Source organism: Spermophilus citellus, assembly GCF_964194105.1.
Source record: "Spermophilus citellus genome assembly, chromosome: 4".
In the NCBI taxonomy this organism is placed as follows: domain Eukaryota; kingdom Metazoa; phylum Chordata; class Mammalia; order Rodentia; family Sciuridae; genus Spermophilus; species Spermophilus citellus.
The window spans coordinates 30,042,200-30,069,985 of NC_138185.1; the positions used below are offsets into that span (position 1 = coordinate 30,042,200).

General features: G+C 33.8%; 1 protein-coding gene across 2 annotated transcripts in view; it reads right to left on the minus strand.

Moving 5' to 3' along the window:
* Positions 1-27,786, minus strand: part of RNF24 (ring finger protein 24) — an 82,568-nt gene that overhangs the window by 16,760 nt on the left and 38,022 nt on the right. For both annotated transcript variants that reach the window (XM_081291584.1, XM_081291585.1), the window contains 3 exons: positions 11,071-11,220; positions 3,875-3,917; positions 2,331-2,372 (listed from right to left, as the gene is read on the minus strand). In XM_081291584.1, the coding sequence (XP_081147710.1) occupies positions 2,331-2,372; positions 3,875-3,917; positions 11,071-11,220 (235 nt within the window). The remainder of the gene's footprint in view (positions 1-2,330; positions 2,373-3,874; positions 3,918-11,070; positions 11,221-27,786) is intronic.

The window sequence follows — 27,786 nt, forward strand, 5'->3', positions numbered from 1 at the left end:
TGAGAGACTGGATTATTCTTTTGAGACTGGATTAAGTTTAGCACCACTGAGCTAGAACCTCACAAGACTGGACTAGTTACTGTAACAAAGATTATGAAGCTATTCAGGTTTCCCTCTGTCTCTCTCTTGCTATCTGACCTTTCTTCTGCATGTGCCTATTTCACTTTTGCTTTTCTACCACACATGGAGCAGCACATGGTCCTCCCCAGAAGCAAAGCCAATGCCAGTGTCACGCTCTTGGACCTTCAGCACATGAGCCCAAACTAACCTTCTTTCTTTATAAAGTACCCACCCTCAAGTATTTTGTTATAGCAACAGAAACTAGACTAAGACATCTAACAGTTTTGGAAGAGAATAAAGTTAGAGGAACCATACTACTTGATTTAAAATTTTTTAAAGTTATTGATAGACCTTTATTTTTTATTTATTTATATGCGGTGCTGAGAATCAAACCCAGTGCCTCACACATTCCAGGTTAAGTGTGCTTCTACCACTGAGCCCCAGCCCCCACCCCCATACTACTTGATTTTAAGACTTAATATAAAACTACTCTAATCAAGTCAATGTGGTACTAATGAAGGAATAGGCAAATAAATTAAGAAAACAGAAGAGAGAATATAGAAATAGAGCCACAAAAATATGGCCATTTATTTTTTGACAAAGGTACAAAAGAAAATGACGAAAGCAATTTCTCACCATAACTAGAATTTTTTTTTATCACAGGTAAAAATTGAAGACAAAGGTACAAAAGAAATTTAATGATAAAAGCAACTTCTTACCATAACTAAATACAAATAACAAATAACTAAATACAAATGGCCAGATTCAGCAAAATAAATTGATTAGGAACAGCTGGGGGCACTAATTCTAATATGTAATGAGGCAGCAATTTCCTTTTTTTGGTATTATTAGGTATTGAACCCAGGGCCCCTCACACATGCTAGGCAAGCACTCTATTGCTGAGCTCATCCATAGACCTTTTTAAAAAAACTTGTGAGTCAGGATCTTGCTAAGTTGTTCAGGCTGGCTTCGAACTTGTGATCCTTCTGCCTTAGCCTACTGAGTAGCTGGGATTATAGGTACATGTATCATGCCAGCAACATAATACATTTATTCAGGATTAACTTTCTAAAAGTAATCGATCAAATCAATACTGAAGACTTCTGTTCCCGACAAACCTGGTTTTTCAACTTGTTAATGTATGTCAGAATTAAAATTTCATTTATGGTTATCAAAAAGATCTCAAAGCAGGGCATGATGGTGCACATCTATAATCCCAGGGCTCGAGAGGCCGAGTCAGGAAGATCACAAGTTCAAAGCCTGCCTTAGCAATGGCAAGGCGCTAAGCAACTCAGACCTTGCCTCGAATAAAATACAAAAAGAAAAAAATCTTAATTAGAAAAGAGATCATCTTCTATTATTTTATGCTAATTTTGGCTACATGTTAAAATTAACCTTTGGAAAGTTAAATATCCAACAGTAATTGATGCTTAAATTTAATCCAAAACTATAAGTAAACTGCTGTTAAGCAGGAATGTATTCAATTCGTTGATGAAAAATATGTAAAATGACCCAAGGAGCATCAGATCATTTCAAAGTGTTTAACAACAATTTAAATAATAATTATTCTTCTTCAAATAACTTCACAAATTAACTCTCTTTGAGAGACTGACAATGTAGCTTCACCACAGGCAACACAGGAATAACATTAAAATTAACAGAATTTTTATAGACTATGTGTCTTAATGTCTAGAACAGGATACACACAAAAAAGTTTATATTTAAATTACCAGTGAGCACTTGTGAGTCAACCCTGCAACTTAAGACTCAGACAATGCCCAGGATTTCTACTGCTACCTTTGTGCCCTTCCCCATTCCATCCTTCTGCCTCACTTTCTCACACACCTATCCCTATTAGAAAATCATACTTTGTGTGTGTGTGTGTGTGTGTGCATGCGTGTGTGCCATTAGTAGGAAGGTAATACTGAGAACATTTTCAAGAGTGGAATTAGTACAAATTCACCTCAAATAGAAAAACTGATTTATATCTATCTCCTTTTATATAGCATTGACAGTAAGCAGCGTTCCCTGTTGCTATGAAATCTTACATTGGCACCATCCCTATTAAAAACAGTAAATATGTTACTCTCTTTAAGGCCTCACACAATTTATCTTTATATGACTTCACCCTCAAATGGTCTATTAAGCAAATCAAAACAAGCCTAAGTTTTTCAGCTTCTGAAAATAAAGTTATTTAAGCATACTATAGCATATCACTTCTATTAGAAAATAGTTTAAGACAATATTAAAATGCTTATAAAGCAACTTACCTCATGTAAATTCAATTCTTTTACTTTCTCTTTTAATATAACCTGTAAGAACAAAAAATTATTTTGTGCTTATTTAAATTTGTAACTTAAAACATTTTTCATTCCACTTAGAAATATTTATATTTATATATGTGTGTGTATATATATGTGTGTGTGTGTACATACACACAAATAAAATTTCCTTCATAATTCAGTATTGAAGATAATCTCTTACAATTTGAGATAGAACATTTTAACAACATTCTTTTAACTTGAGCTCAATATACTATATAATATAAATATATTTAAATATATTCAGTATATTTTAAAGATTAAATTTACCATGTGTCTTGTGACCCAATTAGTTCTATCAATTTCATGTATAAATGATCACCAAGGCCAATTTTACTTTCTAGTTAGCCTATATACAAACATGCTTAGGTTGTCAAGATTATGACAAAACTGAGACAAAAGATTCACTTAAAACTAAAATATTCAACTCTGAATCTCATATGAAAACTATGGGGAAGAATGTGGGATTAACCAAGACATCAGTGTGTACATCTAGGGAACAAGCCAATAAATTCAGATATCAAAGATACATGAATAAGGGCTGGGACCGTAGCTCAGTGGTAGAGCTCCTGCCTCGCATGTGTGGGGCACTGGGTTCGATCCTCAGCACCATGTAAAAACAAAGATATTGTGCCTGTCTACAACTAAAAAAATATTTTAAAAAAAGGATACATGAATAAAAAATGGATAGAAAGATATACACTCCTAAAATGATGACATAGTCCTGTTAACATCAGTGTCAATAAGGTTAATGACCCAAACAAGCTGAAGCTGCTTTCCCTCCCTGCCTATATTTAAACTCATATAAACACATACTAAAATTCTAAGGACAACAAAAATTTTATGCTTAGAGCCAAAAGAGAATTAAGGAAAATCTAGGCCCACTGTTTGGTGTCAGTGGTAAATGTTAAAGAATGACACAAGGAAGAAAAAAAACTACTTTTATTTGGATTTCAAGAAAAGTTGAGTTATTAAAGCACAAACTAGTGAGGAACTATAGAAGGGTTAACAGCTATGATCCAAGTTTGTGGGCTTCTAATGTGAGACCTGAACTAACATTTAAAGTACAAAAGGGAATGATGAGACCACTGTACCATAGCTGGTCATCTCTGAGGAACTGCTATGTCTTTAAATGGAGAAGGAGTAAATTCATTTAGCGAAATGTCTCAACTCTATTGACAGAAATGCTAAAATGAAAATATGTAAATCCAGTCTTAGTTTAAAATATGAGTGAAAATAATCTTAGTTCTTAATTTTTAGGAAAAAAACATGATCAAAATCAATTTGGAGGCTGGGGTTATAGCTCAGTGGTAGAACGCTTGCCTCGCACATGTGAGGCACTGGGTTCAGTTCTCAGCACCACATAAAAACAAATAAATAAAATAAAAATAAAGATATTGTGGCTTTCTACAACTGAAAAAAACATTAAAAAGAGTAGATGTTTATAAATCTTAATTAATTAATTAATTAATATATTGAATTAAATTTCTTACCTGTTTGTATGCATAAAATTCTTTGTGGGCTTGATGTCTTAACCTAAAAGACAGAAATAAGCAATGAGTTACTGAGATTTCTAATAATTGAAAAAAATTTTAAAATTGATTTTAGTGTTAATTTATATAATTTATGGTTTAAAATACAGTCTTTATCCTAGAATACACCTAAATGACATCTCTTTTGCCAGGTTAGGAGAAAGTGAATCATGAAATGTTACCCAAATATAAGTTCTATTGATATTTCATTAAGACAAAATCTTAATACAATAAATATTTTAATGAAGATGACAGTTCTTTTTTATATTTGCAAATATCTATTTTTTCAATAATATTTGCTATATCACATTTTTCATAAATAAAAATTTAAGTATAACATACATCTAATAAGGTATAAAATCTTGCCAGGCTTGGTGGCACATTCCTGGAATATCAGTGACTCAGGGGGCTGAGGCAGGAAGATTGGGAGCTCAAGACAAGCCTCAGCAACTTAGTGAGGCTCTAAGCAACTTAGCAAGACCCTGTCTCAGAATAAAAAATAAAAAAGGACTGGGGATGTGGCTCAGTGGTTAAGTACCCCTGGGTTCAATCCCCATTACATACATACATACATACATACATAAATAAATAGTATAAGACCTTAATTATATAGCTCAAAAATTTAAAAATGTATATTCCAGTATAATTATTATCCATATGAAGATAATGGGACATTTATAGTATCTTTGAAGCCTCAGAAATGATTCCTCTCAATCAGTACCTACTCCCCAGAGTTACCCCCATCTTGACTTCTGGTTACTGTAGATTATATCTGTTTTTTGGACTTCATATAAGTGGATCATTTGGCATATATTCTTTTGTGTTTTGCTTTCAGTCTACAATCCTTTTTGAGAGTCATCCATGTTATATTCTGTTCTTTTGACTGACATGGTATTCTACTGTGTGCATATAATACAATTTATCCATTCTGTTGTTGAATAAAGCAGCTTCACAAATTCTTCTACTTGTCTTTTAGTGGACATACAGATTCATTTCTGATGAGGATATAATTAGAAATAGAATTGCTATGTCCACAGTGCTTGTACCAATTTCTACTCCTACAGGCAGTTTCTGAGAGTTCTAATTCCACATCTTTGCCATTATTTAATGGGCTCAGTTTTAAAAAATTGAAAATTTAAATGTAGTCCAATTCATTATCTTTTCTCCAATTACTGTTAGTTTTTTTTTTTTGTATCTAGTTAACAAAATCTCTTTGTAGCTCAAGATTAGGAAAATATATAAATCATAACAGTGCTCCTATACAATACTAAATAAAAGTGATAGTCAAGGGCCTATCAATATTGTCACTATTAAGTATGATGTTTTATTAGGTATTTTGTAGACAGCTTTGATTGAATTTTAAAAACACTCCCTTCTATTCTAGTTTGCTTATTTTAAAAACATTATGTGTAAGTATTACATTTTATAAAATATTATTTTTCTTCCTTTCTTTTACTTTTAATGTGGTTATTATATTGCTTTTTGGGGGGCAGTACCAGAGATTGAACCTAGGGCCCTATGCACGCAAGACTAGCACTCTACCATTGAATTTTATCCCCAGACCTACACTTTTTGATTTCTGAATATTAAAAACACCTTCATTCATGGAACAATTCCTATTTGGTTATAATGCATTATTCTTTTTTTGCACATATATTATTCACTAATATTTTGTTCATGAGAAAGATTGGTTTATAATTCCCTTTCTTGTCATGTACCATCAGACTGTGGAAAGAAAATTATGTTGGCCTCATTATATGTGCTGAGACGCATTTCCTCTACTTCTCTTCTTTGGAAATATTGTATAAAAGCAGTATTTTTGCCTAAAATGTTTCAACATAATGAATTCACTGATGAAATTACTTGGCTTGAAAGTTTTTTATGGGAATGCATTAATAACCATTCAATATTCATTACATATAAATTATTCATATTTTCTATTACTTTTGTCAGTTTTTCTTTTAAAAATGTTATTTTTATTCACATTACAATTAACTATCTTCTAGTGTACAAATCAATGATAATTTAATTACAATGTTGGTGCAATCAACAGTTGTGTCTCTAATGTTAAAAGTTTTCAGCACCGTCCAATAAAACACCTGACACCCATTAGGTAATCATGCTTTCCTTCCCCCTTCCCCATCTCCTGGCAATCTCTAATCCCTCCTCTATGGATTTTCATATCATGGATATATTCTAGAAAAGAACTCAAACAACATGCAACCTTTTGTGGTTGGCTTTTCGGTGAACATAATGTTTTCATGTACATCCTAGTTGCAGTATATATCAGTACTTCATTTATGTCTGAATAATATTCCACTACATGTACATACTATAATTTGTTTATGTTGATAGACATTTGGTTGATTATCCATTTTGGTTATTATGGATAATGCTGTTAGAAATATTCTTCTACACAGCTGGGTGTGGTGGGGCACACTTTTAGCACTTATGAGTTGGGAAAGAAGCAGGAGGAGTGCAAGTTTGAGGCCAGCCTCAGCAACGTGGTGAGACCCAGTCTCAAAATAAAAAATAGAAATAGCTAGGGATGTGGCTCAGTGGTTAAGCTCCCCTAGGTTCAATTCCTGGTACCAAAACCAAAACCAAAAAAAAGTCCCGTACAAGTTTCTGTGTGGACATATCTCTTCATTTGTCTTAGGTATCCACCAAGGAATGAAAATACTAGGTAATATGATAAGTCTATTTAATATTTTAAGGAACTGACAAACTTTTTCCCACAGCAGCATCACTGTTTTATTCCCCACCAGCTCTTTGATTTCTTGATAATGTTCTTTAGTACACAAATGTTTTTATTAATAATAATTATTATTATCTTTTAGGAGATATCTTACTATGTTTCCCAGGCAAGTCTTAAACTCCTGAGCTTAAGTAACCCTCCTGTCTAAGCCTCCCCAGTTACTGGGCCTCACCTTTTAAAATATTTTACAACTGCATTTTTTTTTCCTTTGGTTGCTTGTGCTTTTTGTACCAACCCACTGCCAATCTGAAGTCATGAATATTTACCCCATGTTTAAGAATTTTATAGTTTTAGTTCTTAATATTTAGGTCGCTGATCCATTTTGAGTAATTTTTAAAATTATTGTGTGAAGCAAGGGTTCAACTTTAGTCTTCTGCATGTGAATATGCAGCTGTCTCAGCACTACTGGTTTAAAAAAACAATTCTTTACCCACTGAATGATTTTGGCATTCTTATTTTAGATGTTTAGGTTTATTTATTATGGACTCTCAATTCTATTCTTTTGGTTTATGTTTCTTTCTTTCTTTTTTTTTTTTTTTTTTTTTTTTTGGGTACCTAGGATTGAACCCAGGAGTGCTTTAACCACTGAGCTACATCCTCAGCCCATTTCAAATATTTTATTAGAGACAGACCTGAGTTGTTAAGTGCCACACTAAGTTGTTGAAACTGGCTTTGAACTTGCAATCCTTCTGCCTCAATCTCCAAAGATGCTGGGTTTACAGGTGTGTGCCACTGAGACAGCTGAATTTCTAACTTTAGGCCAAAAGGACAATGTATTGATTACTGTACATTTGCAGTAAGTTTTAAAAACAGGATAGGTAATTCCTTGTATTTTGTTTTCTTTTTCAATATCATTTTGACTATTTGGAACCCCTCATAGTTTTAAATGAATTTGAGGAATAATCTTTCCATTTCTGGAAAAAAGAAAAAAAGTCATTGTAATTTTGATAGGAATTGCATTGAATCAACAACTTGGAAGAATACTACGATCTCAGCAATATTGTCTTTAAATCCATGAACCTGGGATGTCTTTCCATTTATTTAGTCTTCTTTAATTTATTTCAGCAATGCTTTTAGTTTTCGGAATACAAGATTTTCACCTCTTGGGCTGGTGATGTGCTCAAGTGGTAGCGTGCTCGCCTGGCATGAGCGGGGCGCTGGGTTCGATCCTCAGCACCACATAAAAATAAAATAAAGATGTTGTGTCCACCGAAAACTAAAAAATAAATATTAAAAATTCTCTCTCTCTTTCTAAAAAAAAAAAAAAGATTTTCACCTCTTTATTCCCAGGAATTTTATTATTTTGGATATTATAAATAGAATTGTTTCTTTAGTTTTTTTGATAATGTTATTCAAATTATCTATATGCTTACTAGTTTTTGTCTGCTTCTTTACTAAAAAATGTGTACAGTACATTTTCATATAAAGAAAAGAGATAAACTCTATTAGAATTCATTAAAATGAGGCTTGATTTGTAATTTCCTTTTGCTTAACTGAATCTTTCCATTGCATCTGAATATTTTCCCAAAGTAGAACTTGTTACTTCCACTCATAAGAGGGATCAATTATGTTCCCATTTCTTCAATCTGTGGCTCAAACTCCATCTATTCTAGGAAATTCTCAAATTAACTCCCCTTATTGATTACTCCTTTAAGTCCCACTAATTATTAATATTTTAGATTATACTACTTCATTTTGCATTGCTAAATAAATATCTTAAAAATATGTAAGAGAGCATGATTAACAATGCTGAACAGTGCTGGAGAAAATGACAAAACCATGTAGCTTATGGCCACTAAGACTATTCTCAGCCTGCCACTCCACATTGTTCTCTAATCCTTCTATATGTTCATGGTTAGAATCCTAAGCTTCCATGAAGTGGTTGATTCAAACCCTTGCCACTCTTTAAGTTTAACAGTACCACATTCTCTCCATCATTTTCTTTTCTTTTCCCTTCCTTCTTTTTCTTTTTTTTTGCAGTACTAGGGATTGAATCCAGGGGTACCCAACCACTGAACTACATCCCCAGCCTTTTAATTTTTTATCTTGAGACAAGGTCTAAGTTGCTGAGAGGCTGGTCTTGAACTCCCAATTGCTTGCCTTAGCCTCCATAATATCTGGGATTACAGACATGCACCACCTCCCTATCATTTTCAACTGTAATTTTTTATTTCACAGGAAATAAAGGAAGACTGCCACATATGCAAACCCTCTCATTCCCAGACTTACTGACTTACATGAGCAATTATTCTCTACAGGTATTCTGTTTAGGACTATATCACTGTATTCCTTAGGTTTGTCTCTTTGAACATACATGATTTATTCTTTCTCACAAATCCTCCACAACTAGCTGGTTTCTATCTTTAAAAACAAAACATAGGGGCTGGGGTTGTGGCTCAGTGGTAGAGTGCTCACCTAGCATGCACTAGGCACTGGGCTTGATCCTCAGTACCACATAAATGTAAACTAAAGATGTGTCCACCTAAAACTTAAGAATGAATACACGCACACACACACACACACACACACACACACACACACACACACACACACACATATATACACACAGGTTAGTTGGTGGTGTATGCCTGCCTGTAATCCCAGTGACTCAGGAGGTTGAGGTAGGAGGATTGTGAGCTCAAGACCAGCATGAACCAGTATAATGAATTGGACATAACTTTCCTATGTTCATATATGAATATATGACCAGTGTAACTCCATATCATGTACAACCACAGGAATGGGAAGTTATACTTCATGTATGTATGATATATCAAAATATTTTCTACTGTCATGTGTAACTAAAAAGAAAAAAAATTTAAAAAAATAACAAACAAATTTTTTTAAAAACGGCAAATCTTTAAAAAGAAAAAAGACCTGCATGGTCAATTTAGTGAGATCCTGTTTCAAAATAAAAAATGGGCTGGGCATTCAATCCTCAGTAACACACACACATACACAAACAAAAAGCAAACATCAAAATACTTCCTTGATTTTACAGCCTCTGCCTCTCCCCTAAACCTAATAGTTCTTCAGCCAAATTTCTTCAAAGAGATTATATGTCTTGTATCCATTTTCACTCACTAGTCAGGTTTTGCCACATTATAGCTTGCCTTCCTTTATTCCCCTATCCTGAACTTTTCTAAAAGAGTATGGATACAAACCTAATTGTTCAAGGTGATGGGAAATTTTCAAATCTTACTGGACCTCCCTGGGAGCAGCTGACACAACTGACTCAATCCATTGAAATCATACTTGTGGGGTGCCTCTTTCATGATTTTCCTCTTACCTGCTGCTACGCCTTCCCAGTCTTCAGCTCCAAAAAGCTGTTTCCCCCCAATATTTTTTAGTTGTAGACAGACACAATACCTTTATTTTATTTATTTATTTTTATGTGGTGCTGAGGATCGAACTCAGTGCCTCACAAGTGCCAGGCAAGCACTCTACCACTGAGCCACAACTCTAGGCCTCCAAAAAGTTCTTTGAAGAATATCATATAAAATTTTATATAGTCTCAGTCTTGGTTTTGAAAATTAGACACTATTAAAAAACTTAAAAAGTAAAAATGCTTAAATAATTATGAGTCAATCAACATGAATCTTTACTGGCCAAATCTATTACCCTTTCAACTGCAGTGTTACCTTTTGTCAAATGTCTCTACATGTACTATTGGTAATGTAGAATATGTAGTGGTTTTTTTTGGATAACCAATCATCTGACTATTCAACTAGCTGGACAACAACTGGGAGTTTAAAATCTTCTTGAGGGACCACAAGGAGCTTTTTTAAAGGCATGGGTCTTGTCTTGGACACTGCTGATCCCTAATGACTTTAGCTAACAATGATGCAACACCCTTTCAAAAAACAATTTGAAATCCCTGTGAAAATATTTTTTTTTTTTTGAAAACAGACAATGATGTAAAGTATAGTTGGACCAGGTGCTCACATGGAGGACAAATTAATAAAGACAATTTTCTCCTATAAGAGACTTAACAGTAAATAGGACTGAAGACTGCATAAAGGTGTATTACTGATTAGTAACTCAGAGAAGATTAAAACAATAAGCATATTAACTTTTAGAAAATTTGCCATTATCACATTTAAGTTTAAATATTTTAAAATCTGAGGGTAGGACTGGGGTTGTGGCTCAGTGATAGAGAGCTTGCTTAGCATGTGTGAGGTACAGGGTTTAATCCCCAGCACCCCATTAAAAAAAATTAAATAAACAAAATAAAGGTATTGTGTCCATCTACAGCTAACATATATATATGTTATATATGAATATATAAAAATATGTGCATATATTCATATATATATGAATATATACACATATATGAAAAAATCTTAGGGTAGAACTTGATTGCTTAACATATTCTGAAGTAACATAAAATGAAAATTACCTAATCAAGTAGCAACAGAAGAGTAAACTAAGGATGAAGACAAATATAGCAGTGCCAAAAACCACAATATATATGTTGAGAGGCAGATTCTGGAATCCAATATTAGGCATCCTGAAGTTGTAATGTGGGAAATCTGAGCTCATGGATAAACTGTAGGGGAAGAAAAGAATGGAAAAGAATTAGGTATCAAGACTAAGAACCAAGATGTATAGAGGCAAAAGTTTTCTAATGCTTGACTTCATTTGAAACAAGTATGACAGACAGACATTCATTCATTGTATCACATATTTACTACGTGCTTACTTACCTGGCATTATTCTAGAGAATAGAGATCCTGTGAAAAAGCTCTGCAAGTTGCATTCATTCATTAAGATATTTCACTGAAATAATGCCAATAATCAATAAACACAAAAATGTTCAACCTCAAAGAAGTGCAAAAAGGAAAAAAAAATCTTGAGAATTTTCAAACTTTAACCTTTGAATTAATAATTCAACTCTTAAATTCCTAATATTTATAATAGTAAAAGTATTAAATAGTAATTATTATAGTAAGTAAATAGTATTAAATAGTAATAATAAAAGTATTAAAAACTCAGACCAGAAGCAGTGGCTTCAGTGACTCAGAAGGCTAAGGCCAAGAGGATTGAAAGTTTGAGGCCAGCATCAGCAATTTGGCAGTACCCTAAGCAACTTAATAAGATCCTGTCTGAAAATACAAAATTAAAAGGACTGGGGATGTAGCTCAGTGGTAAAATGCTCCTGGGTTCAATCCCCATTACCAAACAAACAAACCCCAAAACCACAAATAACCACCCAAACAAAAAAATATCTGACTTAGATATCTTACAAAGAGATGATTAAGCAATTACATCATATGTTATTATTTTATGGAGTCATTAAAGCTGATGTTTTTAGTTAATTTTAATTCAAGAGAAATAAAAATATGTGGGAAAAATGAAACAAAGGTTGCACATAAAATATGAAACCCATTTTGCAAATACAAATGTGTGTGTGTGTGTGTATATATATATATTATGAGTCAATCAACATGAATCTTTACTGGCCAAATCTATTACCCTCTCAACTGCAGTGTTACCTTTTGTCGAGAGAGAGAGAGAGAGAGAGAGAGAGAGAGAGAGAGAGAGAGAGAGAGAAGCCTGAAAGGCAACTTATCAAAATACTAACAGTGGCTTAGAATTTTATTCTCTTCTTTTTAAACATCTTTTATCAAGTCAGGCTCTGTAGTAATAATTTTACTGGCATTATTTTATTTAATCATCACATCAAACTTTTCTGGTGGGTACCACAATTATTCCCTGTTTTATACATGAGGAAACTAAAGCTGAGAGTGTTTTGGTCACATAGTCTGGTCAACTATGTAGAGGAGCTTGGGTCCCTCCAACTCCAAAGCCAGTGCTCTCAATCAATTTGCTCTACTACCTTTCTTATATTACTTTTATAACAAGAAAAGAGCCAATGTTTTTAAAATATTAAAAGGGGACTATTTCTGTAGATTTGCTTGGTAATACTTAATGATCACTACCAAAGTTAAAATTTTATAAATGGAACCTGACTCCTCATTTAGGTGATAAGCTATAGTGATAAAATGACTTATCACACCTTCTCACTAGAACTTCCCTTGTCGTTGATTCCTCACAGAATAAAAAAACTCCTGCCAAGCCTGCTTATTAAGACAAAAGATGAATAACTGAATTATAACTATGACTATTACCAAAATCAGAACAAAAAAGCCTTACCAAGAAAATAAAACTACTTTTATTTATGCATAGAAAATTTAAAAATTTATACACATTTAGTGTTCTTGTTAGTTCTCAGAATTATATCATACTTACACTGTTGACACCATTGAGATGGTGACTGGCTGTTTCTGAAATGTAAGTCTTATCATTACTTAAAATTTCCAGTCCTAATATATTTTTTTCCCCCTGCCAAAGGCATAGAAAGAGGTTTATTTAGGAAAGTAGATATACATTCAAAGGAGAATGTGGGCAATCTCAAGAGAGATGCCTTTGGAGTAAAGCAAGGAATATGTATTTTAGGTAGAATGCAGGCTATCTCCAGAAAGAGAGACAATAACCTGATGATATGGTTTGTTAATACTTACAAAGGGTTAGTACTAGGAGCTGAACTAGAGGTGGAGCTAAGGTGGAATTACACGATTTTGTGTTATTTCTCTTGTGACGGTGTATTGCCTGATTTTATAAGGTGCCCCATAATTTTGTGCTAGTTTTTCTTGTGCTTGTGCATTTTGCTTATTTTACAAGGGAGGCCAAGGGTACTGTTGCTTAGAAGTTAGAATTGTTCCAGTGTGCTTTCTGCATTTCAATTGCTCATGAGTGTTTCCTTTGAGACCTCTTTTTATCCCAAATTTCTATCTTGCCCCGCATCCTACCCAAGGCTTGGATCCCTTATTCTTAAGGGGTGCAGAAGGGGAAAAGTTCAGCTCTTGTATCTACTTTAGGCTGATATGAGATGTTGTCCTAATCTACCCAGGGACATAAAGTCTCTTCCTGCCTCATCTAATGGGACAAAGAGAGATTGGTCTTAGTTGTTGGAATATGTTGGAGTCCTTGTCTTGTCATGCTTTTAATATGAATTGTTGTAATCTGGAAAATACAACTTTATTAGGAGGCTAAAAGGCAAGGGCTGATCAGTAAGAGAAGAAGTATAATTACCAGAGGTCCTAATAGTGATAACAGCTAGATGGGGCTAATTAAGTAAGCTTTAATAGTTTTATTTGCTTATACATTTCAAGATATGGATGTTTTTTAAAAGCACAGTCTGTCAGATCAGACTTAACTAAGCACAAACTTATGACTTTAGCAAAGCCTCTTTTTTTATAGCCATAGATGGACAGAATGCCTTCGTTTATTTTTATGTGGAGCTAAGGATCGAACCCAGTGCCTCACACGTTAGGCAAGCGCTCTGCAAACTGAGCTACAGCCTGAGTCCTGCAGAGTCTCTTTTGATAGTTATCAGACACTCATGTGTAAGCACCCTTTCTCTATAAACTTTACTCACTTCTGGTAGGGCTGATGCAAATGCACATTAAGTTACATTTAAAAGGACTAAAGCATTTTTCTTTAAATGCCCATACTGTTCTTTGCTTATACTTTCCTGCCAGGTGTTTAAGACCAAGTTGGTCAAAAATTGACCTTGTTCTTATTCACTATTATGGTCTTACTGACTACACATGACTTCCCTTGGAAGCATCAGGGATATTTTCCCTCTCCAATAACCCTCCTCTTTGCAAAATGTAAAATGGTTGGTTTTCAGTTCTCTAGGGTCCTCAGGATACCTAAGTGGGAGGTTGAGTGACTAATCAGAGTTGCAGGGCCCTTAGAGGGGTCCCGTCATTCCTGGGTCCTGGTTGACTATTTAGAGGCCGGGCCAAAATACTGGCTTTTCTCATTAGCTTTTTTACTTCCTTGGCTTTAGTCTCTGAGTTTTGGTCTTTAAACATTCAGCAGGCCAGTCCCACCAGTCTTGAATTGAGAGTAATGGGTTTTAACATTAATGTCTATATTTTTACAGTTACCTCTTTAATTTAATTGGAATCAACACTAGTATTGGGAGTCAGCATTATCTATTATCTGTCTTGTGGGTGATGTCTTATTATCTTAAATTAACTCAGGTTGTTTAGTTAGAAGTAGTATTTCTGCAAAACACTAACAGGCAATGTTTACAAGGAAATACAAAATGAAATTAACAAGACAAAAAACATACAGTTTGTATAATAGCTTTGAACCACAGAACATAATTTTTATAATAACATTAACTCATCTTTGTTATCTATTTAGCACCTATAAAAATCCATAAATTTATCAACTCAATCACATATGAAATCCTTCACAAATTTTGCTTTCTTTAAAAACTTTTACAATCTTTTATAATTTATTCAAACCTTTAGTTTTGTATCATATCCAGTCTCTAATATCTTGAGCCAATAAATCAACAGCTACAAAGAGTAACTACATCACATAGTATTTCTTCTCCAAGAACTGCCAAATATGATATTAATCAGTTTTAAATCTTTGTCCATTTTTGCTTAAAGTGAGTTTTTACTTAAAATACATAATTTCCTTTTTCCTATGCTCAGATCTTCTTAGGAAGGGAAGATGTAGCTAAGGATTATTTTGCCAAATATACACAGCACATATGCTGCAGAGTTATAAGAAAATTATAGCTGCACAAAACTTATCTTTCAACTTTACATTGTGGACAAGGCCACACTTGATGACCCCTGCTATGGTCAAGACTTGGATGACTGTACTTTAATCCCTAAAAATGTCACTTCTAGACAAATAGGGCTTGGCAAAATACTTCTCATCTTAGGAAATAAGAGTTTAAACATCTGTGCTAGGTTGGCTAACAGAAAGGAAATAGGGCAACAAAGTGGTGTAGTTAAAAAAAGGGACTGTTTGTGTCAGTAAATCTGGATGCTTTTTTTCAGGATGTCACCAGGTGAATGTCAATACCTGTCCCAACTATATTTAAATTTTCTCACCTTTCAATAGGAAAATGCCTATCTTATTAACTTCAAATAATTCTTAGAAGGATAAAAAGAATAGAATTTGAAGAGTATAAAAATTCTAAGAGGGCTGGACATAGTGGCACACACCTGTAATCCCATACTTGGGAGGCTGAGGCAAGAGGACTTCAAGTTCAAAGTCAGCCTCAGCAACTTAGTGAGACTCTGTCTCAAAATAAAAAAATAAAAAGGGCTGAGGATATAACTCAGTGATAAAGTACCCCCAGATTCAATCCTAGTACCAAAAACAAACAACAAATCCTCTAAGAGGACAAAAATATTGAGGCTTTAGGATGTGTATGGTGTATGTGTGTATGGGCACTCATGCATGCATGCATGTTTGAGGAAGGAAGTTACATGTGAAATACAAGGAATAAAGAAATCTCAATAAAGACCAAGCCTCTGGAAAAGATTCCATCAAACCAAGTGCCCTTTTATCAGGGAGTTCTTCCACATACACTACAAAGGTTTGTGTCAAGCAGTCTACTAACCTGGCCTCTAGAGGCAAGAACTGGAAACCAAACCAACAGAAGTCCTCAATTTAGACCAACTTGGGGTGAGCCCTATGCAGTGCTATGAGAATGATACCCTATAGGGGTCCTTGCACTGGATGGTACTATCAAGGAACTCTTGTAGAATTCTGAATGGAGATACAAACATATGAAACATTAGAGGTAGTGCTGTCATCAAAGAGAAGAGATATGTGCCTCAGTGATCCCGGGGGCTGGATAGTATATATACTACTCAGCATGGAAAGAACTACATATTCATCATTTGAGTAATAATAATGCTTTGCTATTGAGGTCTTATGATGCAAAAAGTTCTTTAGTAATTGCTCCTTGTGGGAGAGAAGAAGAAAAATGGAACTTGTAGAGAATGCACCGTTGTATCTTGGAATTTCTGACTTATTTACACGAAAATCACTTTTTCCCCCAGTGTAATTCATAGGTTCTGAAATTTGTTGCTTTAATTTCAAATCACCTAATTAATTTATAAAAACAAAACAAACAAATAAATAAAAAATAAGCAAAGGTAAGAAGATTTAAATATTTTATCAGCAATAGGACTTCTCAGCAAGAAGGTTTTAAGACAGATTACATGAGATTTAGATTAGTATATAGACTGGAGTTTAAAACAATATACCACAGCTGCAGCATCCTTTCTCAAAGCATATTTGGTAGTCATATTCTTCTTAGGTCGGTCAGTTTCTGTTCCCTGGACAATATTACATTACCAGAAGTTAGTATTCTACTTTTACTTTAAAAATGCTTAGAAAGGGAGCCACCAGTAATTAATAATGCTGTATTTTATAGTTTCCTGTTCACAAACCATAAAACTACATCTGTTTCTTATAAATAAAAAGTGTCCAAGAAAAAAATTTAGGAAAAACTACTTTAGACTTTCTTTATATATATATATATATATATATTATTTTTTTTTAAATAGATATAAGCCAGGCCCTGAGGTGCATGCCTGTAAACCCAGCAACTTGGAAGGCTGAGGCAGGAATATCTAAAGTTCAAGGACAGCCTCAGAAACTTAGTGAGAACCTGTCTCAAAATAAGAAATAAAAAGGGCTGGGGGTATGGCTCAGAGCATGCTGGGGTTCAATACACAGTACATAAAAAAAGTTAATATATAATTTTAAAAAATGCATCCATGACTGGGTGTGGTGATGCACACCTATAATTTCAGCTACCAAGGAACAAAAAATAAAAACAAAAATAAATTTTAAAACTAATCATCTTAAAATCAACAAACAAGTGGTGTTTAAGACATTCATAATGTTATGCAACCATTCGCTGTATAGGAGTTCAAAACATTTTCATCACTCCAAGTGTGATAAAACTCTACCCAGGGCTGGAGTTGTGGCTCAGTGGTAGAGCACTTGCTTTTGCACATGTGAGGCACTGGGTTCAATCCTCAGCACCACATAAAAATGAATAAGCAAAATAAAGATATTGTGTCCATGTATAACTAAAAAATACTTTAAAAAACCAAACAAAAACAAACCTCTATCCATCAAGCAGTTACTTCTTATATACTCTCTCCCCCTGGCAATCATCAATCTGTTTTCTGATTCTATAGATTTAGCCACTATGGATATTTTGTATACATGGAATCCTAAGTTATAGGACTTTTGTATCTGGTTTCTTTCACTTACCAAAATGTTTTTGAAATATATCCACATTGTAGCATGTATTAATTAGCACTTTATCTTATTTTTATGGGTGAAATGACAGTATTTCGTCATCAGCTGATGAACATTTGTGGTCTTTCAACCTTTAGCTATTGTGAATAGTGTTGTTAAGATTATTTGTGTATAAGGATTGTCTCAGTCTCTGTTTTCAATTCTTTTGGGTATATTCTTAGGAGTTGAATTGCTGGGTCATGTAGTAAATTCTGTTTAGCTTTCTGAGGAAAAACCAAACAGAAGTGATACCATTTTACATCATTACAATAATTACAGCAATGTACGAGGGTTCAAATTTTTTCATATCATCAACCCTTGTTTTAAATTAATTTCTTTCTTTTCTTTCTTTCTTTCTTTTTTTTTTAAATCAGGGATTTAACCCAGGAATGCTTAACCACTAAGTCACATCCCCAGCTTTTTAGAGACAGGGTTTTTGCTAAGTTGCTGAGACTGGCTTCGATCTTGCTGAGACTCACGATCCTCCTGCTTCAGCCTCCCCAGCCTCTTGTGATGTGTTGGGGATTGAACCCAGGGCCCTGTGCATGCAAGGACTCAACCAACTGAGCTATATCCCCAGCTCACTTTTTTTTTTTTTTAAATACTCATCTTCATGGATGTGAAGTATTATCTATGCGTGTCTGTGTGTGTGTGTGTGCGTGTTTTGAGACAAGGTCTCACTATGTTGCCAAGGCTGGGTGTGAACTCAAGATCTTCCAGCCCCAGCCTCTCTTGCCTAGTCATTTCTGAGGTTTTTTGTTTCCCTAATGACTAATAATGTTGAACATCTTTTCACATGCTTACTTTATTTACACATCTTCTTTGGAGAAAGACTATTCAAGTCCTTCACCTATTTTAAAACTGGATTGTCTTTCTGTTATTGAGTTTTAAGAATTCTTAATGTATTCTGGATGCTTAGTCCTTTCTAGACACATGATTTGCAAATATTTTCCCCAATTTTGTAGGTTGTCTTTTTACTTTTTTGATAATTTCCTTCAATGTACAAAAAACTTAAATTTTGATAAAGTTCAATTTATCTTTTCTTGCTTTTTTTCCCCTTTTGTCACTTGTGGTTTTTGGTATTATTACATCTAAGACTCCATTATCAAATATGAAGGCATATAGATGTACTCCCATGTTTTCTTCTAAGAATTTTAGTTCTTATATTCAAGTTTTATAAAGAGCAAGCCCAAAACATTACTTTTTTGCCCTTTAAAAAACTTTTTACCATTAACTGGGTGTTGTGGATCACACCTATAATCCCTGCTACTTAGGAAGCTAAGGCAGGAGATTCACAAGTTTGAGGTCTGGCTGTGTAACTTAATGAGACCCTCAGCAATTTAGGAAGACCTTGTCTCAAAAAGAAAAAAAAAAAAAAAAAAAAAAAAAGGTCTGGGATATAGCTCAGTGGTAGAGTACCCCTGGGTTCAATCCCCAGTACCACACACAAAAAACAAACAACAACAACAAAACAAAACAAAACAAAACAAAAAAAAACCTTTTCATCAACCTTTTACCTAGAATATGGTATACCTTGGGGAATGATGTTCCATGTGTGCTAAATAAAATGTGTATTCTATAGTCATTAGATAGCGTACTATAAATGTGAGTCAAGTTGGTGATTGAATGTGTTCAATTCTTATATATGCTTGGTGATTTTTTAACTTATTACTGAGAGTGATGAAGTGAATTTCTCAATTATTATTGTTTAGTTACAGTTGTCCCTCAATAGCTGAGGGAGATTAGTTCTAGGATCCCCCTACCAACCACTCATACCAAAATCTATGGATGTTAAATCTGTCATAAAAAATGTAGTATTTAATATGACCCATTCACATCCTCCTGTATACTTTGAATTATTTCTGGATTAACTATAATACTGAATATGATGTAAATACTATGTAAATAGTTGTTATAATGACAAGAAAAAAACTCTGCATATGTTTAGTATAGATAGTCTTTTTTTTTCAATATATCTGATCCATGGTTGGTTGAGAATGTAGAACCCACAGCTATGTAAACCTGACTGTACTGTATCTATTTTTCTCTTTAATTTTGTCCATTTTTGCATTATGTATTTTGGGGCTTAGGTCTTAGGGGATGAGTTGACCATTTTATTATAAAACGTTCCTCCTTATCTCCAGCAATGTTTTTGTCTTAAAATATATTTTGCCTGATAGTAGCAGTTATCTTTTTTTTTTTTTAAAAAGAGAGAGAGAGAGAATTGTAATATTTATTTTTTAGTTTTCGGCAGACACAACATCTTTGTTTGTATGTGGTGCTGAGGATTGAACCCAGGCCCCTCACACGCCAGGCGAGCGTGCTACCGCTTGAACCACACCCCCAGCCCAGTAGCAGTTATCTTATGTATACTGTTTCTAAGATCTTTTTCCAACGGATGGAACTTGAGAATGATGTTAAGTGAAATAAGCCAAACTCAGAAAAATCAAGGGCTGTATGTTTTCTCTTATATGTGGAAGCTACAGAGAAAAACAGGAAAAGAAAGGTGGGGAGTAAATCTCATGAAAACTGAATATCAGTAAAAGGACCAGGGGGAGGGATGACACTGGTCAATCAAATTATATTATTATACTGTGTGCATATATTATTATATAACAAGTTCCACTTTCTGTACAACTATAAAGCACCAATAAAAATATGGGGTAAAAGATTTTTAAAGAAGGAAATAAAGATATCTTTTTCCATAATTTTGTATCTTAGAATCTAAACTGTCTCTTGTAGACAGTTCAGAAATGGATCTTAATTTTTAAAAAAATCTAGTCTGTCAATCTCTGCCTTTTAACTGGAGTGTTAATACATTCAATGTTCCTATGGCTATGACTGGATTTGTGTGCCATTTTATTATTTGTTTTCTAGAAGTCTCATGTTCTTTTTCTGACCTCTTATTAAGTAGGTATTTTTCTAGTGTACCATTTAATTTTTTGAAATCTAAAACATTTTTTTCTTAAATAAAATTTTATTAAGGTAATTACAGATTCATAGGTAGTTCTAAGAAATAACACAGAGAAATCCTTTGTATATCTTGCCTAGTTTCCCATGATGGTTATAATTAACTATACATATAATATCACAACTATATATTAATTATATATAACTATAATATCATATCACAAACAGTATGAATGATGACAGAATTCACCAATCTTATTCTGATTTCTCTACTTATTTGTACTAATTTGTGCTCTGTATCTATCATAATAGGTAAGATACTGAACAGTGCCCACATCATGAGGATCCCTAGTGTTACCCTTTTAATAACCACACACTTCTACCTTTCACCTTCACCATTAATACCTAACTTCTGGCAACAACAAGAAATCCTCCATTTCTAAAGTTTTTTATTTCAAAAATGATATACCAGTGGAATCAAAGTATCTAACATTCTAGAATTTCAGCATTTTTTTTTGGAGATTTATCTAAGCTACTGTGTGTATCAACAGTTTGTTCTTCTTACTGCTAAGCAGTATTACATGGTCTGTATGTGCTACAGTTTGTATAACCATTCACCTGTTGAGGGCCATCTTGGTTGTTTCCAGATTTTGGCTATTACAAATAAAACTGTTATGTTTTATTTACAAATAAATAAATAAATAAAACTGTTATGTTTTATTTGTAATACAGGCACACGTTTCTGTGTAAACCTAAGTTTTTATCTTTATGACATATGCTCAAGAGTGTTTTGTTGATTTTTAAACTATATATATTTTAGTTTTTAGTAGTTACTCTAGGGATTATAATATCTTATTACAATATATTTTAGAGTAATACTAACTTAATTCCAGTAAAACACATGAATTTTGTACCAATATATATACATCCTTTCCTACTCGTTCTTTTTAACATCATCATACATTCTACATATTTATAAACCCAATAATATAGGTCATAATTACTACTTTTATAATTTTGTCATTTAAATATGATCAAAACAGAAAATATATAGTTACAGAACATTTTATATTCACCTACATATTTACTGTTTCAAGTATCCTCCCTCTCTTTCTTCCTTCCTTTCTGTATTAGGGATTGAACCTAGGGGTGCTGTACCATTAAGCTCCCTGGCCTTTACTTTATTTTTTAATATGAAACAGAGTTTTGCTAAGTTGCTGAAGCTGGCCTCTAACTTGTCATCTTTCTGCTTCAGCTTCCCAAGTCCCAGGGATTATAGCCATGTGCCACCATGCATGGCCAGTACTCTTCATTTCTACCTGTGGCTTTGAGTTACCATCTGATATTTCCTTACTCCATTTCCCCTCCCCTGGGTTTTTTTTTTTTTTTTTTTTTTTGTACTGTGGATCAAACCCAGGGGCACTCTATGATATCTACACCCCCAGCCCTTTTTATTTTTAGACAGGGTCTTGTAAAGTTGCTCAGGCTAGCCTTGAAGTTTAATCCTCCTGCCTCAGTGCTCTAACTGGGATTACCACAGGCATGTTCCACCATGCCCACCTCATCCCCTACTTTTTGCACTATTATGGCCATATAGATTAAATCTTCATATTTATAAGCTCAGTGATGCATTTTTTTTTGCAATTATTGTTTTATGTAACTGTCATTTTTTCATTTTTTGGTACCAGGGATTAAACCCAGGGGTGCTTAACCAATCAGCCACATACCCAGACCTTTTTATTTTGAGACAGGGTTTTGCTATGTCGCTTAGGGCCTTGCTAAGTTGCTAAGGCTACCTTTGAATTTGTGATATTCCTACCTCAATATCGTGAGTTGCTTGGGATTACAGGTATGTGCCACTATGCTTGGCTTCATTTACTTTTTGAAATGATTAAAAATCACAGTAAATAGGGATGCTGACTCTGGTTTCATAGTACACTTTTTTTTGTTCATCTCACTTTTCTTTTTCACATCAAGAGCTATAACCAAGCAAGTCTTCCAGTTTCATATAAATTATGACATAAGCCTTAAGGTGCAAGCAGTTTCTCACAGATTAATCGTCATGCTTAACTATGATTTTTTCCCTAATTTATTAAAAAAGAAAGCTCTTGGCAAATCAGAAGTAATTCACTTATTTGTTCTTTACTGAGTATCTTTTTAAAAAACATATTTTTAGTTATACATGGACCCAATATCTTTGTTTATTTTTATGTGGTGCTGAGGATCGAACCTAGTGCCTCACATGTGTGAGGCAAGTGCTCTGTCACTGAGCCATAACCTAGCCCTACTAAGTATATTTTTAGTCTCTTGAAACACGGTCTTTAAAAAAAACATTTTTAAGTGGGTAGATAAGAGGAAACTTTTTAAATTTCAAAAATATGTTACTGAGTAGTAGAAATATTTAAGTCTTCTGATAAAAAGGATATGGTGGGTTCCAAAGAAAATTATTATTGGTGAAAGACCTATATGTACACATATCTTAATAAAATTTCTGAATTCTAAGATAAAGAACTATGATAAGCTTCCAGAAAGAAAAGTCAAGGTGCTATAATAGAAAGCATAAAGAACTATTACTAGAGTTGTCTCAGGTCACACGTAATAGAGGCTTATGGAGTCAGAGGGCCTAGAATTTAATCATGAATTTGACAGAAATTTTGAGTATGCTATTTATCTTATCTATGTCTCAATTTCGTCATTTGATAAAAGCAGAAAAACATTAGTAACTACTTCATAGAGTCTTACAGGAATTAAGTAACTTAATATATGAAAAGCACTTGGAGAAAAACCTGAACACATAGTGTATACATGAGAAAAGTCAGTTATCATTATTAACTAAAACACTGAATGATAAAAGATAATAGAGTTCCTGTCTATACCTCCATCAAAATACATCCAAGTAGACTTCTGATTCTAGAAAGATGGAGTATACATTCATTCTCCTACTTCTCAGGCTAAACACAACTAAAACCCCTGGACATTACTTATACAACAAATACAACAAAGTTCAAGAGATTCAAGGAACTGTGTAGCAGTGTGTTCCCTGCGATTTCTTTGTCTACATATCTTAGACTTAGAGCTAGAGAAACTGGCAAACCAGAAATGCCGACAGATAAAGACCAACAAAGAGCCACAACAAATCTGTTCTCTATAGTCAAAGGACCACCAAAAGGTAGCCTGGGGGGACAGAAAACTTTTAGGTAATAATTGCTCTATTTCAAGCTAAACATATCCCAAAAAACACTGTAGCTACATCCCTACACATGCCAGCTAAAGTAAAAAGGAGAGCCTAGATTTCTACCCTGACTGAGACATAACGAGGTGCCCCCAGGTGGTTTGCTGGGATAGTGTCAGAACAGTCTTCCTTGGAAGCTGGGATTTTACACTGCCAGGTGGTAATGAAGCCTCACCTCTGTAGTATTGGTGGAGACAATATATGGACCCTAAGTTACACCTCTTTCCACTAATGAGGTAACTATACTTTCCCTCACTGGAGTAGTGACAGAGGAGATATGGTGGATAATTAGAATTTTAATACCTTAAGCAGCAACAAGCACTTCTCAGCCACAGAATATCAGTGAAAGCCTGGTGGAGAGCTGGAACTCCCTCCCATCTTGGTAATTAATAACAAGGAGCCTCCTAACTCTCCCATGTCAACAGAGGCTGCAGGGAAAGCTGGGCTTCTACCCTCACCTGGCATTAAAGAGGCAACACTATATATCTCCACCTTTTTTACTGTCAGTGACGTAAGGAAGCCAGCTAACAGAAGGTTTAAATAAGATCTAGACTGTCCAGATTTCAAATGAAAATGATTCATACCAAGAACAAGGAAGATCGTCAATTAAATGAAAAAAGAAAACAAATGCCAACACTGATGAGAGAAAAAGTCAGAAATGTCTGACAAGGATTTTAAAGCAGGCATCATAAAAAAGTTCCAAAAAGTAATTATGAATATGCCTGAAACAAGTGAAAATAATGAAAGTCCCAGTAAGGAAACAGAAGACATGATAAGACTGAAACTACAGAACTTAAAAACCTAAGAAATGAAATTAAAAACTTAGTGGATGGGTTCAATAGCAAAGTGGTGAAGAATCTGGAAAGTATTCATGAATTAGAAGACAGAATAATAGAAAATAGCCAATAAAAACAACAGAGAGAAACTAGAATGAAGGGCAAATAAATAAGCAATAGCAAAAAATTCAGAGCCTCAGGAGCATGAGGACTAAAGTAAAAAACTTAACATTTATGTCATTGAATTTCTGGGAAAAGAGAAAATGGGCAGGGCTGACAAAGTACTCAAAGAAATGGCTTAAAAAATTCCCATATTTTGTACAAAGCTATAAATATACAGATTCAAGATACTGAGCAAACTCCAAATAGAATAAACCCAAATAGATCTATATTTAGGTACATCTTACTGAAACTTCTGAAAACTAAAGACAAAGAAAAAAACCTGAAACCAACAAGAGAGGGATGCATGTTACCATTAGAAAGAAAATGATTTGAAAGATAAGAGATTTTTCATGAGAAACAATGAAGGAAAGAAGGAAATTACATGGAACACTTGCCTAGCATGTGTGAAGTTCTTTTTGGATTCAACCCCCAGAACTGTAAAAAATTTAAAAAATAAAAATTAAAAAATAAGAAGAATATTACATATTTTTCAAGTGTTGAAATAAAAGGGTCATCAACTCAGAATCTTACATCCAGCAAAAATATCCTTCAGGAAATCATAAATCATATAAAGGAAAACAAAGATTATTTGTTGTCAGAAGGTCTACTCTGAAGAATGACTAAATTAAGTTACTTAAATGAACTTATTTTAACAGAAAGGAAATGATAAAAAAGGAACACTGGAACATCAAGTAGGAAAAAAAACAGCAAGCAAAAATATGGGTAAACACAATAAACTTTTTCAGTTTTCTAAATTCTGTTTGATGGTTGAAGAAAAAATATAGTTGTCTAAATTACTCTAAATGTATGAAGAGGAAATATTGAAGACATTAAAAATAAGAGTTAAAGAGATACAAAGGGAGGTAAGACTTTTAGTTTTCACTTAATTGGTAAAATGATGACACCAGAAGGCTTCACATATAATAAAATACCTACAGCAATTACTGAAAATACTGCACAAAGAGATAAACTCAAAACACTACAGGAAACTTCAAATGGACTTCAGACAACAATTCAAGTAACAGAGTAATAAGGTACAGAGAGAGCAAACAACACAAAAATCAAAATGACAGACCTAGACTGGCAGAATGTGTGTGGTCCCAAGGAAGCTGAGGTAGCAGGCATACAAATTCAAGGGTAGCCTGGGCAACTTAGTGAGATCCTACCTCAACAAAACAAACAACAACAACAACAAAAAAAACACCAAACTCCCCCCACCAACAGGCATAAACCCTAATTTATAAATAGCTACATTAGGTATAAATGGTTTGGGCTGGGGTTGTGGCTCAGTGGTAGTGTGCTTGCTTAGCACACATGAAGCACTGGGTTTGATCCCTAGCACCACATAAAAAAATTAAATGACTAAAATAAAGGTATAAAATTTTTTAGAAAGTATAAATGGTTTAAATATGCCAATGAAAATGCAAAGATTGGCAGAATGGATTAAAAATATGGCCCAACAATATACTGTCTACATGAAACTCACCTCAAAAATAATGATCTAGGTAGGCTGTCAAGAATAAAATACACAATGCAAGTATTAATCAACAGAGTAGGAGTGGCTATATTAGACTTCAGAACAAATAAAATTATCAGAGACAGAAACATTACATAATGATAAAAGGTCGATGCACCAAGAAGACATAGCAATTATGAATGTATGAGTATAACAACAGAGCTGCAAAATGTGTAAAGTAAAAACTAAGAATTGAAAGAGAATTGAAAGGAGAAATGGACAAATCCACGATTATGCTTGGAGGCTCAAAACCTTCTCTCAACAAAAGCTGGAACAACTAGATAGAAAACTAGCAAGAACAAAGAAAAATTCAACAACATAATATCTAATGAAAATTTATAGAACATTCCATTGAGCAAGAGCAAAATGCACAATCTTTTCAAGTACCCAAGAAAGTCCACAAGCTCAGCCATAAAATGGATCTCAATAAACTTTAAAAAACTGAAATCATACCAACTATGTTACTAAACACATTAGAATCAAACTAGAAACAGAAACCTAATAGGAGAAATGCCCAAACACTTAGAAACTAATCAACACATTTTAAAATAATCCATGGGTCAAAAAGGTCTCAGGGTAATTAAAAAAAAACTGAATTGATTGGAAATGAAATCAGAACATATCAAAATCTGTGGGACACTGGTAAAGCAATGCTGAGAGGGAAGTTCACAGCACTAAATGTATACATTAGAAGAGAGAAAAATATCTCAAGTCAGTAATCTAAATGCTTACTTCAGAACCTAGAAAAAGAGTAAAAAAAAAAAAAAAAAAATCCAAGTCAAGCAGAAGGAAGTAAATAATAAGGAGGAGAAACTGGCAAAATTTGAACATGGCAACAATAGAGAAAAATCAGTGAAACAAAAATCTGAGTTTGTTTTTTGAAAAGATCAATGACAAACCTCTGGGAAGAATAACAAAGAAAAGAAAAAAGGGGTTGGGTATAGCACAGGGGTTGGGGTATAGATCAGTGGAAAAGTGCTTGTGTAGCATGCTAGAGCCCCTGGATTTGATCCCCAGCATGGGGGATAGAGGAGAAAGGAGAGAACAGAGAAAACACACAAATTACCAGTATCAAAAATTAAGTAAATGATGTTACCACAGACTCTGCAGACATCAAAAGGATAATAAAGATATGTACACATATAAATTTAGCAACATAAATAAAACACACAAATTCCTAAAAAAACTATCACAACTAACCCAATAAAAAGATAATCTGAACAGCTTTACAACTATTAAAGAAATTTAACTCATCATTTAAAAAATTCTTAAGAAAGAATGCTTCAGGTCCAGATATTTCATGATCAAATAGGGTTTATTCCAGGGATGTAAGGCGGGCTTAATATTTTAAAATCAGTATAATCTACCATATTAAAT